The sequence below is a fragment of the Hemitrygon akajei genome, chromosome 14 (genome assembly GCF_048418815.1).
Source record: "Hemitrygon akajei chromosome 14, sHemAka1.3, whole genome shotgun sequence".
Lineage (NCBI taxonomy): Eukaryota > Metazoa > Chordata > Chondrichthyes > Myliobatiformes > Dasyatidae > Hemitrygon > Hemitrygon akajei.
This window is the reverse complement of record NC_133137.1, coordinates 62,807,172-62,830,347: the sequence shown is the minus strand read 5'-3', so window position 1 is coordinate 62,830,347 and position 23,176 is coordinate 62,807,172. Positions and strand designations below refer to the sequence as shown.

At 39.8% G+C, this 23,176-nt stretch overlaps 1 protein-coding gene across 4 annotated transcripts in view; it reads right to left on the bottom strand.

The window, feature by feature from the left end:
* LOC140738636 (anoctamin-2-like) overlaps nt 1-23,176 on the bottom strand; it is a 134,193-nt gene that overhangs the window by 8,142 nt on the left and 102,875 nt on the right. For all 4 annotated transcript variants that reach the window (XM_073066230.1, XM_073066232.1, XM_073066231.1 and 1 more), the window contains 10 exons: nt 22,328-22,402; nt 21,926-22,127; nt 19,531-19,642; nt 18,516-18,573; nt 18,289-18,389; nt 15,694-15,845; nt 12,294-12,446; nt 12,126-12,178; nt 9,795-9,973; nt 6,468-6,573 (listed from right to left, as the gene is read on the bottom strand). In XM_073066230.1, the coding sequence (XP_072922331.1) occupies nt 6,468-6,573; nt 9,795-9,973; nt 12,126-12,178; nt 12,294-12,446; nt 15,694-15,845; nt 18,289-18,389; nt 18,516-18,573; nt 19,531-19,642; nt 21,926-22,127; nt 22,328-22,402 (1,191 nt within the window). The remainder of the gene's footprint in view (nt 1-6,467; nt 6,574-9,794; nt 9,974-12,125; nt 12,179-12,293; nt 12,447-15,693; nt 15,846-18,288; nt 18,390-18,515; nt 18,574-19,530; nt 19,643-21,925; nt 22,128-22,327; nt 22,403-23,176) is intronic.

The window sequence follows — 23,176 nt, the reverse complement described above, 5'->3', positions numbered from 1 at the left end:
CCCCTTCTCCAGCTCTGTATCTCTTTCACCAATTGACTTCCCAGCTCTTTACTTCATCCCTCCCCCTCTCCTGGTTTCACCTTATATCAACTACCACCCTGTATCTCTTCCTTTCCTCCCTCCACCTTCTTACTCTAACTTCTAATTTTTTTTCCAGTCCTGATGAAGGTCCTCAGCCCAAAACATCATCTGTTTAATCTTTTCCACACGTAGTGTCTGGCCTGCTGAGCTCCTCCAGCATTTTGAGGGTATGACTTTCATTTCCAACATCTGCAGATTTTCTCTTGTTGCGATTCAAGAAGTGAATAACTTCTCCGCCCTGCATTCTGCACTACCAGTTTTCCATGTCAAAGTGACACCATCATTCACAAAGAATACTGCTTTACAGACAATCAGTTCCTTGCAGTTACCTGAATTACTGATACAAAGCACACTAAGGTAGCCTGCAAAACATTAATCACATTGATTCTCTCTCCACAAGTACTGATTCAACCTTCAAGAGATATCAGACAGTTGCCCACATTCTTTCTGAAATCAACAACAGCCTCAAATAACCTTCAGGAATAATCAACGATAATGGATCGTAGAAGCGATTAAGCCATAATTAAGGGCACACAGGCTGACTGAAGCATGAGCCCTTCAGTTAAACACTCTGCCCTAGGTAAATGACCTACTGTCAGAAAGTCCCATTATTAGCTTAGTAAACTGCAGAGCATTAGGAATCATGGGACAAAGGAGTTTGCAGCCCAGAAGCCCAATAGTTCTATGAATAGTTCACCAAACGCTTCCCCATAAACATTACTTCCTGCCATTTTCCCATTCTGCTGGATATTTTACATTTGCCTCAAACTCCATTTTTACATTTTGATTCTTCAACTAGATCTTAGAACAGTGGGGTATAACCATCCAATCCTGTTTTGACTTGTGCTCCCCTTCAGAGGAATGGAATGGAAAGGGATCACAACATTATTGACTGGCTACCCACACAAAATGCTGGTGGAACACAGCAGGCCAGGCAGCATCTATAGGAAGAAGTACAGTCGACGTTTCGGGCCAAGACCCTTCGTCAGGGCTAACTGAAAGAAGAGATAGTAAGAGATTTGAAAGGGGGAGGGGGAGATCCAAAATGATAGGAGAAGACATGAGGGGGAGGGATGAAGCTAAGAGCTGGAAAGTTGATTGGCAAAAGGGATACACTGCCGGAGAAGGGAAAGGATCATGGGACGGGAGGCCTAGGGAGAAAGAAAGGGGAGGGAAGCACCAGAGGGAGATGGAGAGCAGGCAAGGAGTGATTGTGAGAGGGGCAGAGAGAGAAATGAAAAAAGAGGGAAATAAAAGAGGGAAATAATAAATAAACAGACAGACAAATAAACAAACAAACAAATAAATAAATAGACAGACAGGTAGATAAATAAGGGATGGGGTAAGAAGGGGAGGAGGGGTATTATCAGAAGTTAATATTTATGCCATTAGGTTGGAGGCTACCCTGACGGAATATAAGGTGTTGTTCCTCCAACCTGAGTGTGGCTTCAGCTTGACAATAGAGGAGGCCATGGATAGACATATCAGAATGGGAATGGGAACTCACCACTGAAAAAAGCAATTGCAGTTATTGCTCATGCAATCCCTGAGTATGATAGATTGTTCATAACTAAAGTTGTTAAAGCCTATTACGTTAAAGAAATGGACATAGATCAACTATTATCTCACTGAATGGTCCAACAAATTCAATGTGCTGACTAGACTTTTTAAATATTACACACTGATTAACATGCCCCTTCAGCCAAGCCTGTGAAATGTTCCCCAGACAATAGTGATTGTCCAGATGAAGGATCTCGGCCAGAAACGTTGACTGTCTATTTACCTCCCTGCCTGACCTACTGAGTTCTTTCAGCATCTTGTGCGACACATCAGTGATTGTTCCATAGCAAAAACTGAGGAAGTATTCAACCAGGGGAGAATACTGCACTGAAGTGCAATTATACTAATCCACACAAGGAAAGCTCCCTGACTATAATCAGCTGATGCTGGGGACACATTTCTTAATGCTTAATAAATGGAAAACTGAAAGAAAAATCATCGAAGTCACTTTTCCACCAAGTCAAATATCAAGCAGATTGCAAACTCATCTGCTTTTAACCTGGCTGTGGTTGTAGTGAAACCCTTCGTCATTCTCTGCTACAATCAGTATGCTTGTGACAGCCTGTCAGGCCAAACAGTCACTTTCTGCTTCCAAGTGTGAATTGGTGATGGTGAAACAAGGTCAACAGAGCACCTAAAACCTGTGTGGAAGGTGTGGATGGCAAACAATTTCCCCAGTCAATTATATTTGAGGTCTATATTCTGTGAAGTGTACAAGACTTGGGGTTAAGTGACCTACAGTGTCCGATTTGGTGCATTCTTGTGCTTTACTGAGCAGAGTATATGACTAAGCAACATGACTAATATGACCATTGTCAAGTTATTTTGGTAATAATTATGATCTGAATTGAAGTTACCTCTCTGATTGGTTTGTCCTGCAATGGCTTGTACTGAGGATGGGAACCTCGAGAGAGGATGAGAAAAAAGAGCCAGGTTGCCTGGTGAAATGAAACACTTGTTCTGTGTTGCTCATTCTCTAGGTTATGTGTCAGGAACAATGAGTGACTGATTGCTTGAAAGGAAAACATTGATTTCATCTTGTTCGAAGTGAAACATGATGCTTTGCGTGATGAAATATGCAAAGTGCACCTTAAATGTGCACCTTAAAATGGCTGACTGGTGCAATTGGTTCCAATGAACCTTATCTTGAATTCCATGAGCAAATTTTCATTGCAAATTAAGAGTGGAATTCATTTGCTTTAAACATTAGCCCTTCAAAGCAACTGCCTACCCAATACTTCTCATGATCCATCTTCTCTTCCTATACCAAGTTCTCGTTTTATCTTTACTGAGTACTCAGGCCTATCATTATTTCTGGTAATTTAATTAGGGCTCTTTTGATTTCAAACTATCGTTAGTTTCTTCTATCAAAGACTTGATTACTTTTCCTTTGGGTTCTTGTGCTTGGTTGAATATTGATGCTGATGGTGACAATGGTCACAGTGTGGAGAGGTTATTTGGTTTGTATTGGGAATATGAATTCTCAGGCTGCTCATGTGAACTGTCTTTCAGTCATGGAGTCCATGTTGGACAGGTGTGTGACAATACCTCTCTCCCATGCTCAATCCATAGTCTCCATAGTCTTCTTCTGCCTATGGTCACTGCTGATCTTTATACTCTGCCTCGTGTCCCTCAGGCAGAGAAGAGAATGCCTGATCTTTTCAGGGATGCTCTTGAACTTCTAGGTTCCTCTGTTCTGTAACACCCTGTACAGATCTTTTCCTGGTTTGATCTCCCAAAGTTACGAGCATAAATGGAAAGGATCTTTGCACTGTTTTGTCCTTTGTGTGTATATATTATATTTTTAAAACCCTATTATCTGTATTGAAAGCCATTTGTCAATCTTCCCTTAGCCCACATACCCAGCTGATCAAAACCCTCTGCAACTTTTCATAACCTTCTACACTGTCTACTGCACCACCTATTTTAATATCATCCATAAGATTATTAATCGTGCCTTGGACATTCCTATCTAATTATTTGTATGTAAATTAAAAACCAGAAGTCCCTGAGGCACACTAGTAGACACAGGCTACCTGTCTAAGAAACACACACACACACACACACACACACACACACACACACACACACACACACACACACACACACACACACACACACACACACACACACACACACACACACACACACACACACCTACCTACCTACCTACCTACCTACCTGGTGGAACGCAGCAGGCCAGGCAACATCTATAGGAAGAAGTACAGTTGACGTTTCGGGCCGAGACCCTTCCTCAGGACTAACTCTGTTTCCTACTTCTGAGCCAATCATGAATCCAATCTGCTTTCTCCCCCAGAATCCCATGTGATCTTATCTTCTACACTAGCCTGCAATGGGGGAGCTTGTCAAAGGCTTTTTTAAGGTCCGTATCGACAACATCCACTTCCCTACCCTCATCTACACTGAACTCCAAGAGATTTTTCAGACATGACTTCCCACACACAAAGGTGTGCTGACTGTTCCATATGAAAACTTATCTCTCCAAGTATTGGTAGATGTTGTGCCTCAGAATCCCCCCCACCAAATTTCTCACTAGTGATGTCATTCTCAGTGGCCTGTGATGTCCTGGCTTGTTTTTAAAACCTCTTTTTAAACAAAGGAGCACATTAGCCACTCTCTAGTCCTCCAGAATCTGACCTGAGCCATCGATGAAGCAAAAGTCTTTGAAAGGGTCTCCACAACTTCTTCTCCATCTTCCCACAAGGTCCAAGAATGCACTAGGTCAGGCCCTGGGGATTTATCCACCTTAGGGCACTTTAAGGCTTCCAATACCTCCTCCCTGCTAATTCATATGTGGTCCAAGAAAACATCAGTTACATCCCTTATTTCCTTAACTTCTATTGTTCTCCCCACACTAAAAATTGAAAAGCAATAGTCATTAAAAATCTTACTTATTTCCTTCACTTCCACTTACAGATATCTATGCTGATCTTTAAGGGAACCCATTCTCCCCCTAGTTATGCTTTTAATCTTAATATACCCGTAAAATCACTTGGGATTTTGCTTCATTTTGCCTGCCAGATCTATCTCATATCATCTTCTTGCCCTCCTAACTTCCCTTTTACGTGCACTCGTTCATTGCTTGTCATCATTACGGCAATCACTAGTTTCCCCAGTGCTCATGCACAGTGTATGCCTTGAGCTTTTTCTTAACTAGAGTTCCAATACCGCTTATCAACCAGGTTTCTGAAACCTGTCAGCTTTGCTCTTCACCCTAACGGGTACATGCAGGCCCGGATCTCTTGACATCACATATTTAAAGGTATCCCACTTGGAAGACACTCCTTTCCTTTTAAAAAATATTGCCCAATCAAGCACTGCAAGATCATGTTTATTGGCTCCAAAATTTGCTCTGCTCCAGTTCAGGATCTTAATTGATCAATCAACCAATGACTTCTCTGTAATTATTTTAAACTAATAGAATTATGGCTACTAGACTCGCCAACAGCACTTTGCCTGCTCCATCCACCACAAGTGGAACTTTCCGGTGGTTAAACATTTTAATTCCGATTCCCTTCCCCATGCTGACACGTTAGTCCATGGTCTCCTCTTGTGCCAAGATAAGGCCATCCTCAGGGTGGAGGAGCTACACTTTATATTCTGTCTGGGTAGCTTCCAACCTGATGGCATGAATATTGACTTATCCTTCCAGAAAAAATATTACCCCCTCCCCCTTCTCACTCTGACCTCTTCTCACTTGCCTATTCCTTCCCTTGTGTTGCCTCCTCCTTCCCTTTCTCCTATGATCTACTCTCCTCTCCTATCAGATTCCTTCTTCTCCAGTCCTTGTCCTTTACCACCCACAAAGCTTCACCTATCACATTCTAACAGGCCGTTTTCCCCTCCCCCCACTTTTTTATTCCTCTTCTTTCTCTGTCCTGAGGCAGAGTCTTGGCCTGAACCATCTAAATTTAATTCCAGAGAGGCTACCCGTCAAGCTGAGGGCTGGTAATGGGGACAGGCTCCCATTACCTAAAAGTGTTCCTCATGGCGTGCACCTCAAATAGCCTTTGACAACCAAGTCCAACTCCTGGCCGTCTCGTGTGGCTTAGCCTCTAAGCCCAGCGGGACTGTTTCTACTGACAGGAGAATGGGTGAACGCGGATCCTGGTGCCTTAAAACCAGTGCTTCGGATAGATGGAGCTCATCAGCCTTGGAAGGAAGTCCATCTAAGAGAGGGAAAACTCTTATTTCAAACCTCCGTTGCCTTGCAGCCTTACGCACTCATGGGAAAGGCTTTGGGAGTAAACCCTGAGAACAAATCTGGAGCTAGAGTCCCTAAGGCAGTCTGACGTTGTCTTCAACCCCGCTATGGCAACTCCTGTGACGTCACCGGTGGCAAGCTGTATCGGCCCTTACCCTTCCCTTGGACAATATCGTTGTCATGGAGAGGGGAGACTTGCTGCTTGGGCAACTGCCGGTCTTCCATACAACCTTGCCCAGGCGTGTGCCCTGGAGAGGCTGAAGCAAGACTTTCCAGGTGCAGATCCATGGTCTCACGAGACTAATGGATGCCACCCACCTGACCAGCTGAGTTCCTCCAGCATTGTGTGTTTGTTACCTTTTCCAATTGCCCAACCTCATTTCCCAGGAGGATGATCAATATAGCATCCTCTCCAGTAGGTCCCTCTATATATTGATTAAGAAAGCTTTCTTGAACCCATTTAGTTTGAACTAAGTTCTAACCTACCTATAGCAATTGACCTCTTGAAAATACTTTTATTTTTAGAGAACCTTGTTGACTTTGCTACAATTATTGCTCCACTTATATACTTGTACTGTTAGTCTAACTACAAATCACTTACCTGGAAGATAATAACAAAGATCAAGCGAGCAGCCAGGATTGTCCAATACTGCTTGGAGTAGTCATATGCATGATCAGACCATGGTGGCTCTCTGTAATCCTTATACCTGTAGTAATGCATCAGCGTGGGAGAGAGTAAAGGTTCTACAATTAGTTAAACTAAACTGCAATATTATATAAGTAAGAAAGAATATTTACACAGTTGTATATTCACAGAAAAAATGTTCTTTTGAAGAAAAACAAAAAATATATGATTGTTGGTAGGATCAGATTCTGCAGTTTGAATCACCAAGAAAAACTGACAAATGGAGGTCAATTAGCATTAGCATGTGCAGTCTCAATACCAAATACACAAGTGATGGGATCTCCATCTCTTTTAAATGTTTTGCTGTGATTGCAGTCATTAGCAACTTGAATCGCAGATCACAGGCCCATCATTGATTGAAGAGCTATTTCTACAGCTCAATTAAAGTAAAATATTGCACAAAGCATTCCTTTTACCAGCTAAGTGAGAACTTCACATTGCTACACCAGTTAAGAAAAAGAATATGGAGGGAGACACTAACCCTGAGTGAAAATTTTTAAAAATATTCAATTACTGGAAATCTGGAATAAAAAGAGAAAATGGTGGAAAGCTCAGTGGTTAGACAGCACCTTTACAAAGAGAATCAGTTAATGTTTTAGATCAGAGACCCTTCCTCAACTCTGAGAAAGAAGTTAGTCCAGTCTGTATAATCTGGTCTACTGGGGGGGGGGGGCACATCCCAGTAACCAAACTATGCAACATTATACAGACTTTACAACATTGGCAACACATTACACCAAATAATGTGTCTGCCCCTTAAAATCTACATTTTTTCACCCTATCAGAAAACTTCCATATTCCACTCACTGCCATCTCCACCATCTGTAAAACATGAACTAACTTCTTTCCCACTCCTGATGAAAGATCTTGGAACTGAAACACGAACCTTTTCCACTCTTCGTAGATGCTGCACATGCTCTGTATTTAGTAGACACTGTGAACTTTAGATTTGGAGTTAGTACCATTGGGTGGGGACTGGGGTCGGACATCTTTGTACTTTTAGCATATCTCTAAATGTGAAAGCATAGTAGAGCTCTGAAGCTGTCCAGTCAAATTTATCATCACTGATGTGTGTCATGGAAGCTGTTGTTCTGTGGCAGCAGTACAGTGCAAGACATAATCATTACTATAAATTACAAAAGTGCTCTACAACAAAATGCCAGGACAACCAAACTCAAAGTCAGTTACTTTCCCCAAGCAGTAAAACTGATCAACACCTCCACCCCCACCACTACTACTTTATCATTTCCTCTCAGAGTCTCCTTATTTACAGAAAGACACTTCTGTGCCTAGCGACACTTTATGGGCATACAATCAATCTACGTACATATGTAATATCGTATGCATTTATATTTATTCTATTTTTTATTATTGCATTCTTTATAGTATTGTATTTTTTCTGTACTGCATCGGATCAAGAGTAGCAATTATTTTGTTCTCCTTTACACTTGTGCACTGGAAATAACATTAAACAATCTTGAAAACAAATAACTTGTGCAAAAGACAAATAACAAGGTGGTATTCCAGAGTCCAAGGATCATTCTGAAATCTGATGGCAAACAGGAAGAAACTGCTGTTAAAGTGTTGAGTGTGGGTGTTTGTGTTCCTGTAGTTGCTCCCTCTGGAGTAATAGCTTGGAAGCTTCAGAATAGCGACCAATTCTCTGCGGCAAACTCAAAAGGAATTTATGGTTCTGACTGAGAGTGCAGTTTCCTGGAATAGTCCAGTACTACTGGATAAAGAGTTGACAAGCAAATCTGGCAATGAACACTTCAGTATCAAAGCTCTTTCCTTGAATGTCAAGGAAGGGCTTCCCTCAAGATTGTTGACAGTCTATTTAGCAAAAGAGATATAAGCTCACTTATGAATTTTGCTATTCTTTTGCTAAATGAATTGATGGCTTTAGCCATTACTCTAGCAGTGAACAAAAACTGAACTTCCTTGACCCACCTCAGAACAATAATCTGAAGAGATGTAAGTGACCTGTTGTATCAAGTGGTGGCAAGATATCGGAATCAACCTTGATCAGAACCTGGTGGCTACATTTCATCGAGGTACCACTTGACCTTTTCTTAGCCTTATTGTCTTTCCAGCTCTTGGATGGAGATGTGCAAAAGAGATCATCTCCATCATCTCCTGATCATTGAGTCAGCCACACATAGAAGCCAAACTGCTTCATCTCCACCTGTGGAAGGGCAGAACTCAGCCACTGGGGCACGAGACAGGAACCGATAGTGAAGGTGAATAGAGGGCAGAGGACAGGTGTAACACCTTGAATCAGGTACCGACTTTGGTGTTCTCTGTTACCAGAGAGATGGTTATCGTCTTCAGGGGAACACGCACACTCACACTCCCCTCTACATTGGCGGCACAGCCATGGAGACTGCAAACAGTTTCAAATTCCTCAACCTCTCATTGTCCTAGAACCCATCCTACACAGTCAAGAAAGCTCACCAGGAGGAGGCTGAAGAGAGTTGGACTTTGCATATCAGTAATCATGTCATTCTACAGATGTGGAGTAGGGAGCATCCTTACAAACTGCATCACTGCTGGGTACAGAAACTGCAGTGCAGAGGACAGGAGTACTCCACAACTGATAATCAAAACTGCCCAATGCATCACTGGCACCACCCTACCCACCATCAAGGACGTATATACAGAAAGGTGCCTGAAAGGGCAAGTAGGCAGAATCCTACATACCCTGCTCATGGGCTGTTTGTCTCACTCCCATCAAGGTGGAGGCTATGTAACATCTAATCAGGACCACGAGACTCACAAACAGCAACTTTCCCCAGGCTGTAAGACTAATCAAACCACTAACTTCATCAGAAATTTACTATTTCCTGTCAGTATTCAATAGGTTTCAATGAGATCTCCCCTCATTCCTCTAAACTCTAGTGAGTATAGGCCAAGAATCAAATGTCATACATACATTAAGCCTTTCATGCACGCCCAGAATCGTTCTAATGAATCTCCTCCAGACTCTCTCCAATGCCAGCACATCCTTTCTTAGATAGGGGCCCAAAAATGCCCAGAATACTCCAGTGTGATCTGACCAATGCCCTACAAAGCCTCGGGATTACATCTTTGCTTCTAATGCTCTTGAAATGAATGTTAACATTGCATTTGCTAACACAGTATACTGGAAAGTTATATCTCAGCTTGAAGGTTAGAATAAGGCAGGCCTTTTCTGAGAAAGACAGTTATCAAGCATCAGCAACAGTTGAAAATATATTGAATTACCTGCAGACTTTAATGTTGGTGAAATGTGATGATTGGGGATGTGTACTCTGTTGAAATTCACTGATATTGAAGTATGACAAGGTATGATTCACAAAGCCATGCATACTGCCATCATCACTGTACATGTATTGGTAAGCAAGGCGTGGGATGAAGTCTGAGGTGATAGCGATTACAAATGCCTGGATGATACACAAATAAAATATTTTAATGCCATAATTCAACAGATGCAAGATAATTCCAATGTTAAACTAAATAGGGTTACTGTCCTCTCTCAGTAACGGACATTGATTTGTTGTACAATTATATGAGACAGGTATTCGCTAACAGTTGCAGACAGAAAAATCCCTTTCAGTCCATTGGGTCAGCAAGGGCACATTCAAATTTGTCCCTCTTCCCTGCATGTTCCTCCATTTATTTATCAAATTGCATTACAAAGATCTATTAAACATACACATCCACTGTCTGCTCAAGCACTACTTTCCACTTCCTCTCTGAAAGACATATATTCTGTTATTTGTTCTTTAGCCAATGCTCTTACGTCAGTGGTTATTGACATGTAAGTTATTGGAAGTAACTTGTCCGTATATACTCCATTTGCTCCTTCATAATTTTATGAATTATAGAGTCATAACAGCACAGAAGGTGAATATTTCATTGATTTTTATTTTTTACTCTAATAGTTAATTCATTTATCATGGTCCTACACTATTCCTTGGAGAACACCACTAATCACCATTTTCCTCTCCAAAAAACTACTTGCTTTTTGTTCATAAGCCAACTTTTTTGTTTACCTAAGCCGACACCGATCATTCCTTTGCATTTTTCTAACAATTTTTTTTTCTGTGGTACTTCATTAACACACTTTCTCAAAATCTATATAGACACAATGATTGCATTCCCTTCTATCAATTCTCTCTTGCCTTCTTTGATTTAGAGACAACCCCAACTACTTTATGACTAATCCATCACTTCTAGGACTTCTAATAAACATCCTTGTGCCATCTCCAAAGCCTTCATACTTTTTGCTAAAATGCCGTGCCCAAGATGGATCAAACCAGTATTTGTTATAAGTTTGTATAACGTTCAACCCTTTTTTTTGCTGTGCTTATATCATGTGGAATGATTGTTAATCATAGCACATATATCATTACAGAATCTGAATATCAACAATACACATCTGAAATTTTACATTTGAAAAGTTTGTTGGCAGGAAAGGCATGCTCTTCTTTTAATTGTCCACTCTGTTGTTTCTGTAAAATCCTTTCAATAGTCCAGAATTCTGGTGTGTGGATGCTGAATACTTTGGGAAGCCTGACCTAGAGCTTGATTATCTGAATAACTCAGGATTAGAGCCATTCTTCAGTTTCAAGCATAGTTCTCCCTCTGCCTTGAAGCATCAGATCACTAATAGGAAAAGGTGCATCCTCTAATACAACATTAAGGGGAGGTTTTCCACTGTACAATCTGCCTGAGGACATCTCAATTAGTCCTGAAATGAGATCAAGATTGTTGCTTTTTCACTAAGGAAGTTTACATTGAGCTCTGCCAATTTGTTAATGTTACTTTCACAAGGGAATATTTTCATTAAGTCAACAAATCTAAAATTGCCCTCGGTACATCAGTTGAGAGAATTCCTTAGAAATCAATGTTGGAAAATATAGCTTCCTGCACAATTTACTTGTGATTTTTGTTGATGGATACCACAACAGCATAAAAAACTATGAAGAAAGAAAGAAAATTAATGGACACATAACAGGTAGAGCCTGTGTTAAATTTGCTTCAAGTTAAACAAACACAGGAAGTTACTACTTGAACAGAGAGTCAACATTTCTAGAACTTTCAAATTAAACCTGCCATGTAAGCGTTACATCATTTGACTTTGAAGGAGGCTATTTGGCTCATCAGGTTCCATCCGTGAAACTTCCTGAGCCGCAAATTCATCTCTTCTTATTTCCCGGTATCTCTTCGACTTTTTCTATTTCATAATCAAATTTCCTTTGATTCTTTTACACTTACAGGAGTCAATTAACCTACCAGCACATCCTTGCAGGAGGGAAATGAAGCAACTGGTGAAAGCCCATACAGTCCCAGAAAAAAAACTCCACGTGTACAGCACTCCGGGACAAGTTAAACCCAGGATTCAGGGTTTATTAGTAGCACCAATAAGAGCAGAATTTTCCATTCACAGATTAGATAAATGATAATTATTCTGATTTTACTCTACAAATTGTTTAATAAAAAGACAATCACTTCAATTATGGCTAAACCCTGTGTAATATAAATGAAGATTCTATTTGTTTAGTGAAGTTAACAGGAAGTTTACTGACTTACATTGATGATAACTGAGAATTTCCCCAGTCCACTCAGAATGTTATACCAGATTCCTATTAGATAAAGAAGACACACTTATATAAAAACACAAGACCATCAGTGCAAGTCAAATTCACAGACATGATTTCCAATGAATTGCAAATGTATATTTTTTTAGTGCAGACGTACCTATGTCTTTTGCACGCTCTGCATTTGGCCTTCTTAGCTCAGTGACAAATTTTTTGGCATCCAGCCGTATTTCAATGATGTTGTTTAAAAGTGCAAACAATGGTGCCAAGGGAAAGGATGCGACAAAAAGCGTCACAAATCCAAACTGGACAACTGGAAAAAATAATGTTTATTAAAGCCTCTCAACGTACACAATTTCAGTTCTCTGTATCATTCAATTAAGTGTGGAGTGACGAGAAAAAAACGTTGATCTCTACACTACCAGCACACCACAATAATAGATACCATTTGTGAAATCTACACCATCAAATTACACGGCTTGTCCGACAGTATCTCCCAAATCTTTTATTTTTATCCGTCTAAAAAGAGAACAGGTGGTTGGGATTGAAATCAACTGTGTTCTCCTCCAAGTCATCCATCATTATGACAAAGAGATACACCAGCATTCCTCCAAGGTCACTGAGTCTACGTTGTGTAACCTACTGCTTAACAACTTTCAGACAGGCTGCAGTGATTCAACTTACCACTAGGTTCTCAAGGACAGTTGGATTTGTAGAATAAAAATTCCCCCGAAAATTATGTCTACATATGCTTAGCCAGCCTCTTCTTAAAAGTATTGGCACTATTCACTTCATCCACTGCCTGTGGTGGTGGTTTCCATATTCTCAAGATTTTTTGAATAAAGAAGTTCCTTTTGAATTCCCTGTTGGATTCCTGAGTGACCATCTAACATTGATGGCTTTTTGTTATGCTCTCATCTCATTGGCAAACATTTTCTCTCTATTCACTCTGTCAAAAAGCATTCATTATTTCCTTGATCTTTATCTGGTCATCCCTTGTCTTAAGAGGAAAGTGAGCCAATCTGTCCACCTTTCTCTGACCCTGATATATTTGGTATCATCCTTACATAACTTCTTTGCACCTTACTTAATGTTTCAATTTCCTCATATAAAACAGAAATCGACATTGTATGCAATAAACATAATCTAGCTTAACCATGGTTTACACAGATTAAGGAAAACTTCCATTCTTTATAATTACATACATAAACCCTGCTGCCCAGTTAACCTTGGCAACCAGTGATAAAAACTGTCAGTAATTAGTGTATTGTACTCCAATATCATTTATTCCACTATCCCACAAACTCACATCTTCCAAATTATATATGGTCTCTCAATTTTTCCTCCTGAAGTGCAGCAGGATGCACTTTTCAGTGCTGAACTTGTTTCCCACTATTCACCCATCCTGAGTATTCCCTCACATCCCAATTTGTTTTCATCCATAAATTCAGAAATTTAGAATGGGGTTTATCCTCTTTTAGGTTTTAGATTTTTTTTCCAGGAGAGGAGCATTGCTACCAATGTCAATATTTATTGTCCAATCTTCGTTGCCTCTAAAAATAATGGTGACGAGACAACTTCTCCAACCACTGCAATTGTTCTCATGGGAATTTCCTGGATTCTGTTGGGGTGGCAGTTCCAGGATTTACACCGGGCATTAACAATTTATTTCATAGTCAGGGTGGTGTCTAACTTGGTGAGAATATGTAAGCCTTCAGAACTGAAGCTGGTGTGTAATTTGGATGTAAGATTGGCTTCTGGGATGGTGAGTCAGGAGGAAGGTTATTTTGCTGAAGATGGTTGTGAATACTTCAGCTTTAGTTTCCATGTTCATGCAGGACCCCATCATTACAGAGACTGGGAAAGTTTTCAGAGATTTTTAATTGTCCCCTGCTTTTCACAATTAGACATAGCCGGGCAGCAAAGCTTTAATATGATGTTTATTGCATGTTCCCCCCCCCCTGTTTAGCATAAATCTACTCTTTGTGCTGCAGCTTCATCAGATTGGTAGTTTATTTTTATTTTATTTAATGCATACTGTTTCCCTCTTTTCAATTTGTTCATCACTCATCACACATTTTGTTTTGAATATCATGATATATAATTAATTTCTACAAATGTACCATGGAGATTCCAACTGGTTGCATCACCATCTGGTACAGAGGGGCCACCGCACAGGATTGGAAAAATCTGCAATAAATTGTAAACTCACTCAGCTCCATCATGGGCATTTACCTCCGCAGCACTGGGGGCATCTTCAAAAGGCAATGTCTCAAAAAGACAGCATCCGTCATTAAGGACCCCCATCACCCAGGACATACCCTCTTCTCATTGCTACCATCAAGTAGGAGATACAGGAGACTGAGGGCATACAGTCAAAGTTTTAGGATCAGTTTCACCTCACTATTTTGTTTATTTTGTTCTCTTTTTCTTGCTCTCTTTTTGCACTACTTATTTAACTTAATTAGATATATATATGTGTGTGTGTGTGTGTGTGTGTGTGTGTGTGTGTTTATATATATATTTCTTATTGTAATTTATAGTTTGTTATTGTTATGATGTATTGCAATTTACTGCTGCCACAGAACAACACATATCATGAGAAATGCCAGGGATATTAAATCTGATTCTGGTTCCGATTCTGCAACATTTAGGTCATTGTGCTTATCCCCCTATTTTTATTTCTTTTATTTTTTCTGCTTTATTTTTCATTATTAGATTCAAGAGGAGATCCTACTCTGTTGCTTTTTTTTGGTAAAAGGAGTAAATAAGAATCCTGTATATATTGTAGGAACTCGATTCTCTGATTGGCTTTATCCACCTCTTCTTGCCTATCAACAACAACAACAGCAATAGCACAGAATTATTACTTTACATTTTAAAAAAATAATGGATTTGTTTATTTATTCATAAGCCTTTAGATCATGTGTCCTCTTTGTTTATCAGCGTCATCTATGAATGGATTCAAGAATTGTCTTCCTTACAAGTTTCTCTGTTTCTACTACCTTATATTATCACCAAAGTATGCCTGTACTCCACTTCTGAAATGTATAGCTCACATTTCTAATTTCTCTGCACTTACATCTCTGTAATCCTAAGTATGTCTGGGATTCGTGATTTCCTCCAGCTCCCCTGCTTTATTATGGATATTGTACATTTTGCTACACCCACAATCTAATTCTTAATTCAAATCAAGTTATGGAACAGGAGACTAATAAGATGATGATCTTTCTTATTAGATGTCTATTCCATAACATGTTTTACACCCTTGCTATCAATGGCTTCCCAAACTTTACAGTGTTGTTGCTCTATTTCACTGAATTCAGTGGGAAAAAAATCACTCCTTCTCATTGTATACTGTCATGCAAAATTAAAGAAACCCCATCTTATCATGCAAAAAGCCTGAACAAGCTGTGAGTTTTTTTAATCTAATAATTAAATTTGTCTTATTCTGCAATGTTTCGTTCATCTCATGAGACAAACTTTCCAACCACATTTCGAAACTGGTAAATCCATTTGAAGGTATATAAGCAAGGTTCACAATCAATAAAAAAACTCACTCATCTCCATATACTCTGGCGTCAGGCCAGTAAAATGCTCCAAATTATAATCCAGATGCCATTGCTGTGGTTCTCTAATAGCATCTGGGCTACTCGATATGTTGGTTTCAGTCCTTTCATCCTTTAGTTTCCTGAACAATTTTTTCATCCTCCTGTGGAAAAGCCAAAATTAATATTTCCATAACTGAGGCACAAAATTGGAAACATGACCTTTGATAAGATCATGCATTTGGTGCAGCAGAATGTCAACTCCACTCTAAAATTATAGCAATCTAAACATTTATAAATTAAAATGGAATTAAAAGAGCATTTTAGAGTCAAATTCCTTCATGTGTGCAGTATAAAATGCTTGAGCACAGTGGGCCTTTTACCTACTAATTTGCCATTTAATTCAATTTTGCAAACATCCTATCAACTTTTGTGTGTAGCTGCATAAATAACCTTAAAACTTTCTGTCACTCATTATAAAATAATGTTTATCTTTCTCATATTTATAGTTTCCATCATGATTGCAACCTCATCATTGTTCAAGATCAAAACACGGTCCAGGACAACAGCCTATTTGCGTGGTCAGCCAGTCCAAATTCATTTCCTCCACCTTCAAATTGTTTTCAAGCTCGACAACACCATCCAAGCATATAATCTCTTATCTTGTAACAGATCGAGGAGAGTAGCAACTTGGAAACATCATCACCAGTAATTTCTCCTCTTACTCAGGCAACATCCTGACTTGGAAATGCGTCACTGTTACCGGCTCACAGCCCAGAATTCTGCTGGAGGATTTCTTCCACTGACAGCTTGTAGCAGATGAAGTTGGCAGATCATCAACAAGTGCACAATTAGCAACATTGCCAAATGGCCAGTGGTACTGATGGCTGCAACCCAAGCATCCTGAGTAATGAAAGGTGCTTGGCTCCTCTAATTTTGCCCAGCTTTCTGCTCCAGCACTATCTTTAATCAAAAAGATTCCATCCTGTGGCGCCTAGAATAGAACATTCTATGTAAAACTCCCAGTTTGCCAGTCTCCCAGATGGATGGATGGATTGAAAATACTCAGAGATTTTGCCCTCAAATAACCATTCTCCTTCACTCAGAATCCTTCACCACTATGATTACACAAGTGGGGCAGCACAGTAGCATAGTGGTTAGCACAAATCTGTACAGTACCTGCGACAGGGGTTCAATTCCTGCCGTTGCCTGTAAGAAGTTTGTACATTCTCCCTGTGACTATGTGGGTTTCCTTTGGGTGCTCCGGTTTCCTCCCACAGTCCAAAGACATACAGGCTGACAGATTAATTGGTCATTGTAAAGTATCCCATAATGTGTGTGTGTGTGTGTGTGTGTGTGTGTGTGTGAGTGAGTGTGTGTGTGTGTGTGTGTGTGTGTGAGTGTGTGTGTGTGAGTGTGTGTGTGTGTGTGTGTGAGTGAGTGTGTGTGTGTGTGTGTGTGTGTGTGAGTGTGTGTGTGTGTGTGTGTGTGAGTGTGTGTGTGTGTGTGTGTGTGTGTGTGTGTGTGTGTGTACACCCTTAACTCCTGGTGGAGTCATTGGGGCGCCGTCGTGACAAGCTTTTTGCACCGATCTTTTTGGTGATTGGTCATCATACAGTGTGTGTCTTGGGCGTCTGAAACCTGGCGGAGCCCATCCCTCTCCAGGTTTTTGGAGCCGGCTGGATTCGAACTCGGGAGACTTTGCTCTGAAGTCCGGCACTGATGCCACTACGCCACCAGCCGGCCTATCCCATGATTAGGCTCAGATTAAATCAGGGGATCGCTAGGTAGAGTGGCTCAAAAGGACAGAAAGGCCTATTCTATGCTATAAATAGATGGATGGATGGATAGATAAATAGATGAATAAATAAATAAAGAAGTAAATAAACAAATAAATAAATAAATAAAAAGCATTTTATTACATTAAAAAATGCCATGTAGTTGCAGTCTTAATCTTTCAGCTTGGAAGAAACATCTAGTCTGGCTTCAAATCTTACTGCTTATTTCAGTGTTCCTCCCAAATATGGCAAGATATAATCCAACAAGTTCCCACCAGTATTTAACACAGGTTGCAACTGTTTATGTCTGAGTGTTGACCAGGGTCCTCAACTCTGCTACACATTACTTAAATCAAGTCTAATCTTGTTCTCCCTGAAGAAGACAATACTATCATGACTGTAGGTAGAAACTTGGTCAAAGGATAGATCCCAAAGACAATAGACAATAGACAATAGGTGCAGAAGTAGACCATTCGGCCCCTCGAGCCTGCACCGCCATTTTGAGATCATGGCTGATCGACTACTATCAATACCCGGTTCCTGCCTTGTCCCCATATCCCTTGATTCCCCTATCCATAAGATACCTACCTAGCTCCTTCTTGAAAGGATATGAGACCAATTTTCCCCTCTATATTATTGTCCTGATTTAATGCCCATACATATCAAAGAGATATTTCAGGTCTATCGATATAGCTAGCAACTGGACAAGCTCACCAAGGCTTCCTTTGCTGTCTTGCATACAGAATATAAAGTTGCAATATGAGGTAAAGAAATATCCTTTTGGTTAGAAAACAGTTGAAGAACGAACAGAAGCAGTGACGGTACGTACGGAACTCCAATTTCGAAGAGATTGTTTTGAATAAGTTGCTTTCCGAGCATAATAATGCTGAGCTGGATACAGAGCTCAATCAGACAGCCTCCAGGGGCGCACTGGTTAGAAGTGAAGGGAAAGTGAAAGTATTTTATCTTAGAGCATATAAAGCATTAAATTTTATATAACAAATTCCATAGAATTATTCAATGTTGTAACACTATGCATAAAATTTGTCCTCCTACCTCTTCCATTCGATAGTTGTGAAAGACATAAACATATTTCCCAGGTCGACCAACAAACCTGCCACGAAAATATACTATTAACATGTACTTCAACACACAACTGTGCTTGTCACATTGTTTATTCATTTTAATATAAATGTCATATATACAATTATATATTATAATATAAATTTAATATTCATTTTAATAAATTTATTCACTTTAATACAAATGATGTATATAATTATATATTTTAATATAAATTTAATATTCATTTTAATAAAAGCAGTAAGTGCATCAGGTGGTCGGTTAAATCATAACATTGTGGCTTCACCCCAAGGTTAGACCGTCCACAACAATAGCAGCATACTGTACTATTACTTTCTAATGCACAGATACTCCTCAGTGAGACTAACAGCTGAGGATGAATAAGATGCTATTTTTGTGTTCCTTCTGAGAATATAAAATACAGCAGACACTCATCTTATGCAGTAATGTAAAGCAAATTTCCATCATATCAGCAGCCAATTATACTCCATATACAATTCCATTGACTTCAAGTGGCATGCATACCAACAAAAGCTTGTATTTATATAGCAGCAAGATATCCCTAAACAGGAAAACTATCAAGTAAAGGTGACCTGGGTAGCACTGCCAATTACCACTTCCTCATGAGAGAAATTTATATCAACAATTTGGTTCAAAACATAAAATCCTTAGAATTTCTTATTGCTCAGATCAATCACATCTAAATTGAGGAACAAAGTGCCAGTTCAGTTGAAACTGTACCAAGTTAAATAAGTCAATTATTTGGAATGGGCGATAAGCTTAGAGTCCAGGCAATCAATACAAGCACAGCCATTGCCAGCTTTCCATTCCTTTTAAGACTATTACCTGGAACGTCCTTGGTGGTTTTCCTGATCAACTTTATTGTGCAGGAAGTTTGAGATAAATCTCAGAAACACCAAATTAACAACCTTCTTTTAAGATTATACTATTTATTCTTTTCAAAGAATATGAAATCATTGAAATTTACCGTCCTTTAAAAAAGGCCACATAGAAAATAGGAGCATAAGAGTTGACAAATTTTAACAGGAATGCTTTCAGAATCAATCTTTCTTCAAAGATCTTTTCTGTTTTGGGGACTTCTGAAAAAACAAACAGATAACAGGTAACTCTAAGCATATTTAATAGGTTTTGATGAGGTATAAGTATCAGAAAATGTTTAAAAACTATTAATACTCATCTTTTAACTCTATTTGAATATCATGCTTCACAAGGCTTCCTACTTTGCATGAAAGTTGAGTCATGAGAGTGGGAAAGACTCTTTGAAGTTGTGCCAAGTCTGAGCCGGGGTTTCTATGGGCTTATCCCGTTCATTGACATACAATGCATTAGACTGTTAAGTATATTTCAATAGCAAACAAGTCATACAGCATGTTATTACCAGATATTTATCAGAGTTTTAGTAAACTTGGTCATTAATTTGGTTTAATTCTTTTCCCATCCACAAAGCCATAATCCAGTAGCCACTTTATGCTGAGATTATTATCTCAGTCTATTGAGATACTACGCAGAATAAGCCCTTCTGGCCCTCCGAGCCATACAACCCAGCAATCCTCCAATTTAATTCTAGTCAAAACATGAGGCAATTTACAATGACCAACAAACCTACCAACTGGTAGGTCTTTGGACTGTGGGAAGAAACCAGAGCACCTGGAGGAAACCCACATGGTCATTGGGAGAGCAAACAAACTCTTTATAGGCAGCACTGGGAAATGAACTCTAGTCAGCTGTACCACAAAGTATTGTGCTGACCACTATGCTACAGTGCCACTGTCATGGAGCACACTCCAGCACAGCCATCTGCCTCAGAGACAGAAATCTGGGGCTTCAGGTCCTACTCTAGAGACTAGAGGACAGATGTGCAGTCTTATACTAGAGTGGAACGCTGATGGCGCGTTGCAAAACGAAAGGTGTCATCTTGTAGATGAGGACTTAAATGAAAATTCAGTCTGCTCCTTCATTGAATACAAACATTCACATGGAACTTGTTCAGGAAGTGTAAAGGAGGTACTACCATTGTTCAAGCTGCAGTTAACCCTCAAAATTATTACATCTAAAGTGCACACAATTAAGCTCTGCTAATCCAGTGGAGCTGGACTGGTAACTTTTTGGACTATCTGATGTTATTTTCCTTTAACAACATTTCTAATGCATGTTTTTTTTAATACAACACAGCAGCAGAGAAAACCTCCCTGTGAACCTGGTTAATTTAAATGGAGAGAGGGAATCAAAACCAGATGAGCTTGGGAAACAGGACCCTGATGAGTTTGAAAGGATTACTGGATCCAATGCCCCAGTGTTTGAAAGGGAATGTGGAAACCAGTGGTCTGGTATGTTAAAAAGGAACACATGAAATAGGAAGCACCAAGTTTAAAGGGAGTTCAGGAACAAGAACTCCCGATGTGTCAAAGGGAATATAGAATCAGATGCCAAACCATTGGGATTTCTAAGCAATGGGAGAGAGAATGATCAGAGCTTGTCTGTAATAGTTCATTACTCTGATGCAGTATCTGAAGGAATGATGGCTACAGATTGTCTCCCACCTCACAGTGATAATTATCCTTTAAAGGTACAGCATTCGATACAGGCTGGTTTGGGACCTTGCAAAAGCAGTGACCTGGTGGCAAATCTTTTTTATAAGAAGAATCTGCATCTGTGCAGAGCCACGTCATATTCATAGTTTATGCCCAAGTGCTTCATGACGAGGAATTATCTCTAAAGTGCAGCCATTGTTGTTACGCAAGCAAAGCTGCCCACTGAACTAAGCTGAGTGGTGTGGGCCAATGGAGAAATGTTGAATCGGACACTAAGAATATTTTGCTTCGTTTCAGTGTCCTGCAAGCTTCATATCTGCGTGGACAGGTACACTGGACAGTGAGCTTTATTTTCATGTCTAAAATGAAGATCTACATAGTCTGGCCATCTTCTCCCTTTAACTCAGGTCTTCTGGCCCTATTAACCCGCTCTACACTCTTCCCAAGTTGGCCACATTTTAGCAATAAAAAGGCAACCAAAGCTGCACACTGTGCAATTCTCTTCATATTTAAAAACCATTCATTCTTTAACATATAAAAATACAGTGATCTCTAGTCTAGAATATAAACAGTGTGTAAACCTCCAGACTATAGCGTCAATGTCCCAGAAATAAACTTTAAAGAACTATAATCCTCTAGATGTGTTTTTATCCCATCTGAACAAAAAAACTTTTTAAAAACTGACATAATAATTTCCTTTATTGTTTTAGAAACATTAACCCCACTCATTACAATCTTAACAATGTGGACGAAGGAATGACCCCAGAAGGTTTCAGTGACACCTCACTGATTCTTTGGCTCCTTCTGGATGGACCTTGTCAGTGGGCATACCCATTTTAGTTAGCCACTCAGCAACAGCTCCGTAAATCTCATCCAGGATAAGGATCAGCAAAAGGTTAATGATGACGGCAGTTGTAGTCACCGTGACCCGGATGTTTGACTTGCTGCCCTCCGTTGCACTTATGGCCATGGCTGTGGCTATGGAGATTCGATATATAATGACTCCAAAGACAGCAGAAAATGTCAGACCGATCTGCACATAAAAGAAAAGCAGTCAGGAATATCGGCTTTCACAAACTTCACTCTGGGCAGCGTTACCTCCAACAACAGCCCTTGCTCGGCTTGAGGCACTTCTCATTTTCGACATTTTTTTAAAAACACAAATCTCAAATTCCATTTAGTAAAATGTTGCTTCAGACTGATACTGTAAAAAGAAAGTGCCGCTGATCCTACCATGAACAGAATTGAGACAAAGTTCCCCAGGTAGCCAAGAACTCGATCCCGCCAGGTCAGCTTGTCATTCTCAGCCTGTTGGTTGGAAAAGGTGTGGTTAGAGGGAAAGTAAAGTGTCAGTGGAGTAATTAACAAGCAGTCATGGAGAGGCTTTGCTATGATAGTCTGCTGTAGTTTCTGTATGTTGTGAGCATCCTCTCACCGTGTATAGAAATTACAGAAAAGGTCATTGTCTATCATCACTACAGGGCTTACAAAGTGACGGGCAGAAAAAAAAACATCCCAGATACTCAGCGAGCTGCCTGTTCTAAAAGCACCCTTCGGGAAAGTTCTAATGTTTTAAAATAAAAACTTTATTCCAACTTCAGTGTTACTTCACCAGGAAGCTAATCTGATCAACCATTCTAGTTACCTCCCCCACCCAGTTACCTCAGTTACTGCACTGTACTGTAAACACTTTAAACCAGTTTTCATAATGCTGTTTACATTGTAAATACCTCCATATCCATACTTCTAACTTTATTTTTATATCATTCATTATTCTTTGTAATTTCCAGCATTTGAGAAACTTTTATGTTTATAATTGTTGGATTTTTTGTTGTTGTTGCACCAACAGGCCTAAGCAAATTCCCAATACAGGTGAATGTATCTAGTGAATAAAGTTGATTCTTGATCCTTGATTTATATCAGAGCAAGGTTAGGGGATCAGTAGAAAATAAACTGGAGTTGCATTGGTATAGTTTCACTTCCACGTTGCAGTCCCATCTAGAGAGACTAACAATACCTCAGAAACTGTCCTAGCTGGGTCTCAATACCTCCTCCTGTAACTGGATCCTGGACTTCCTAACA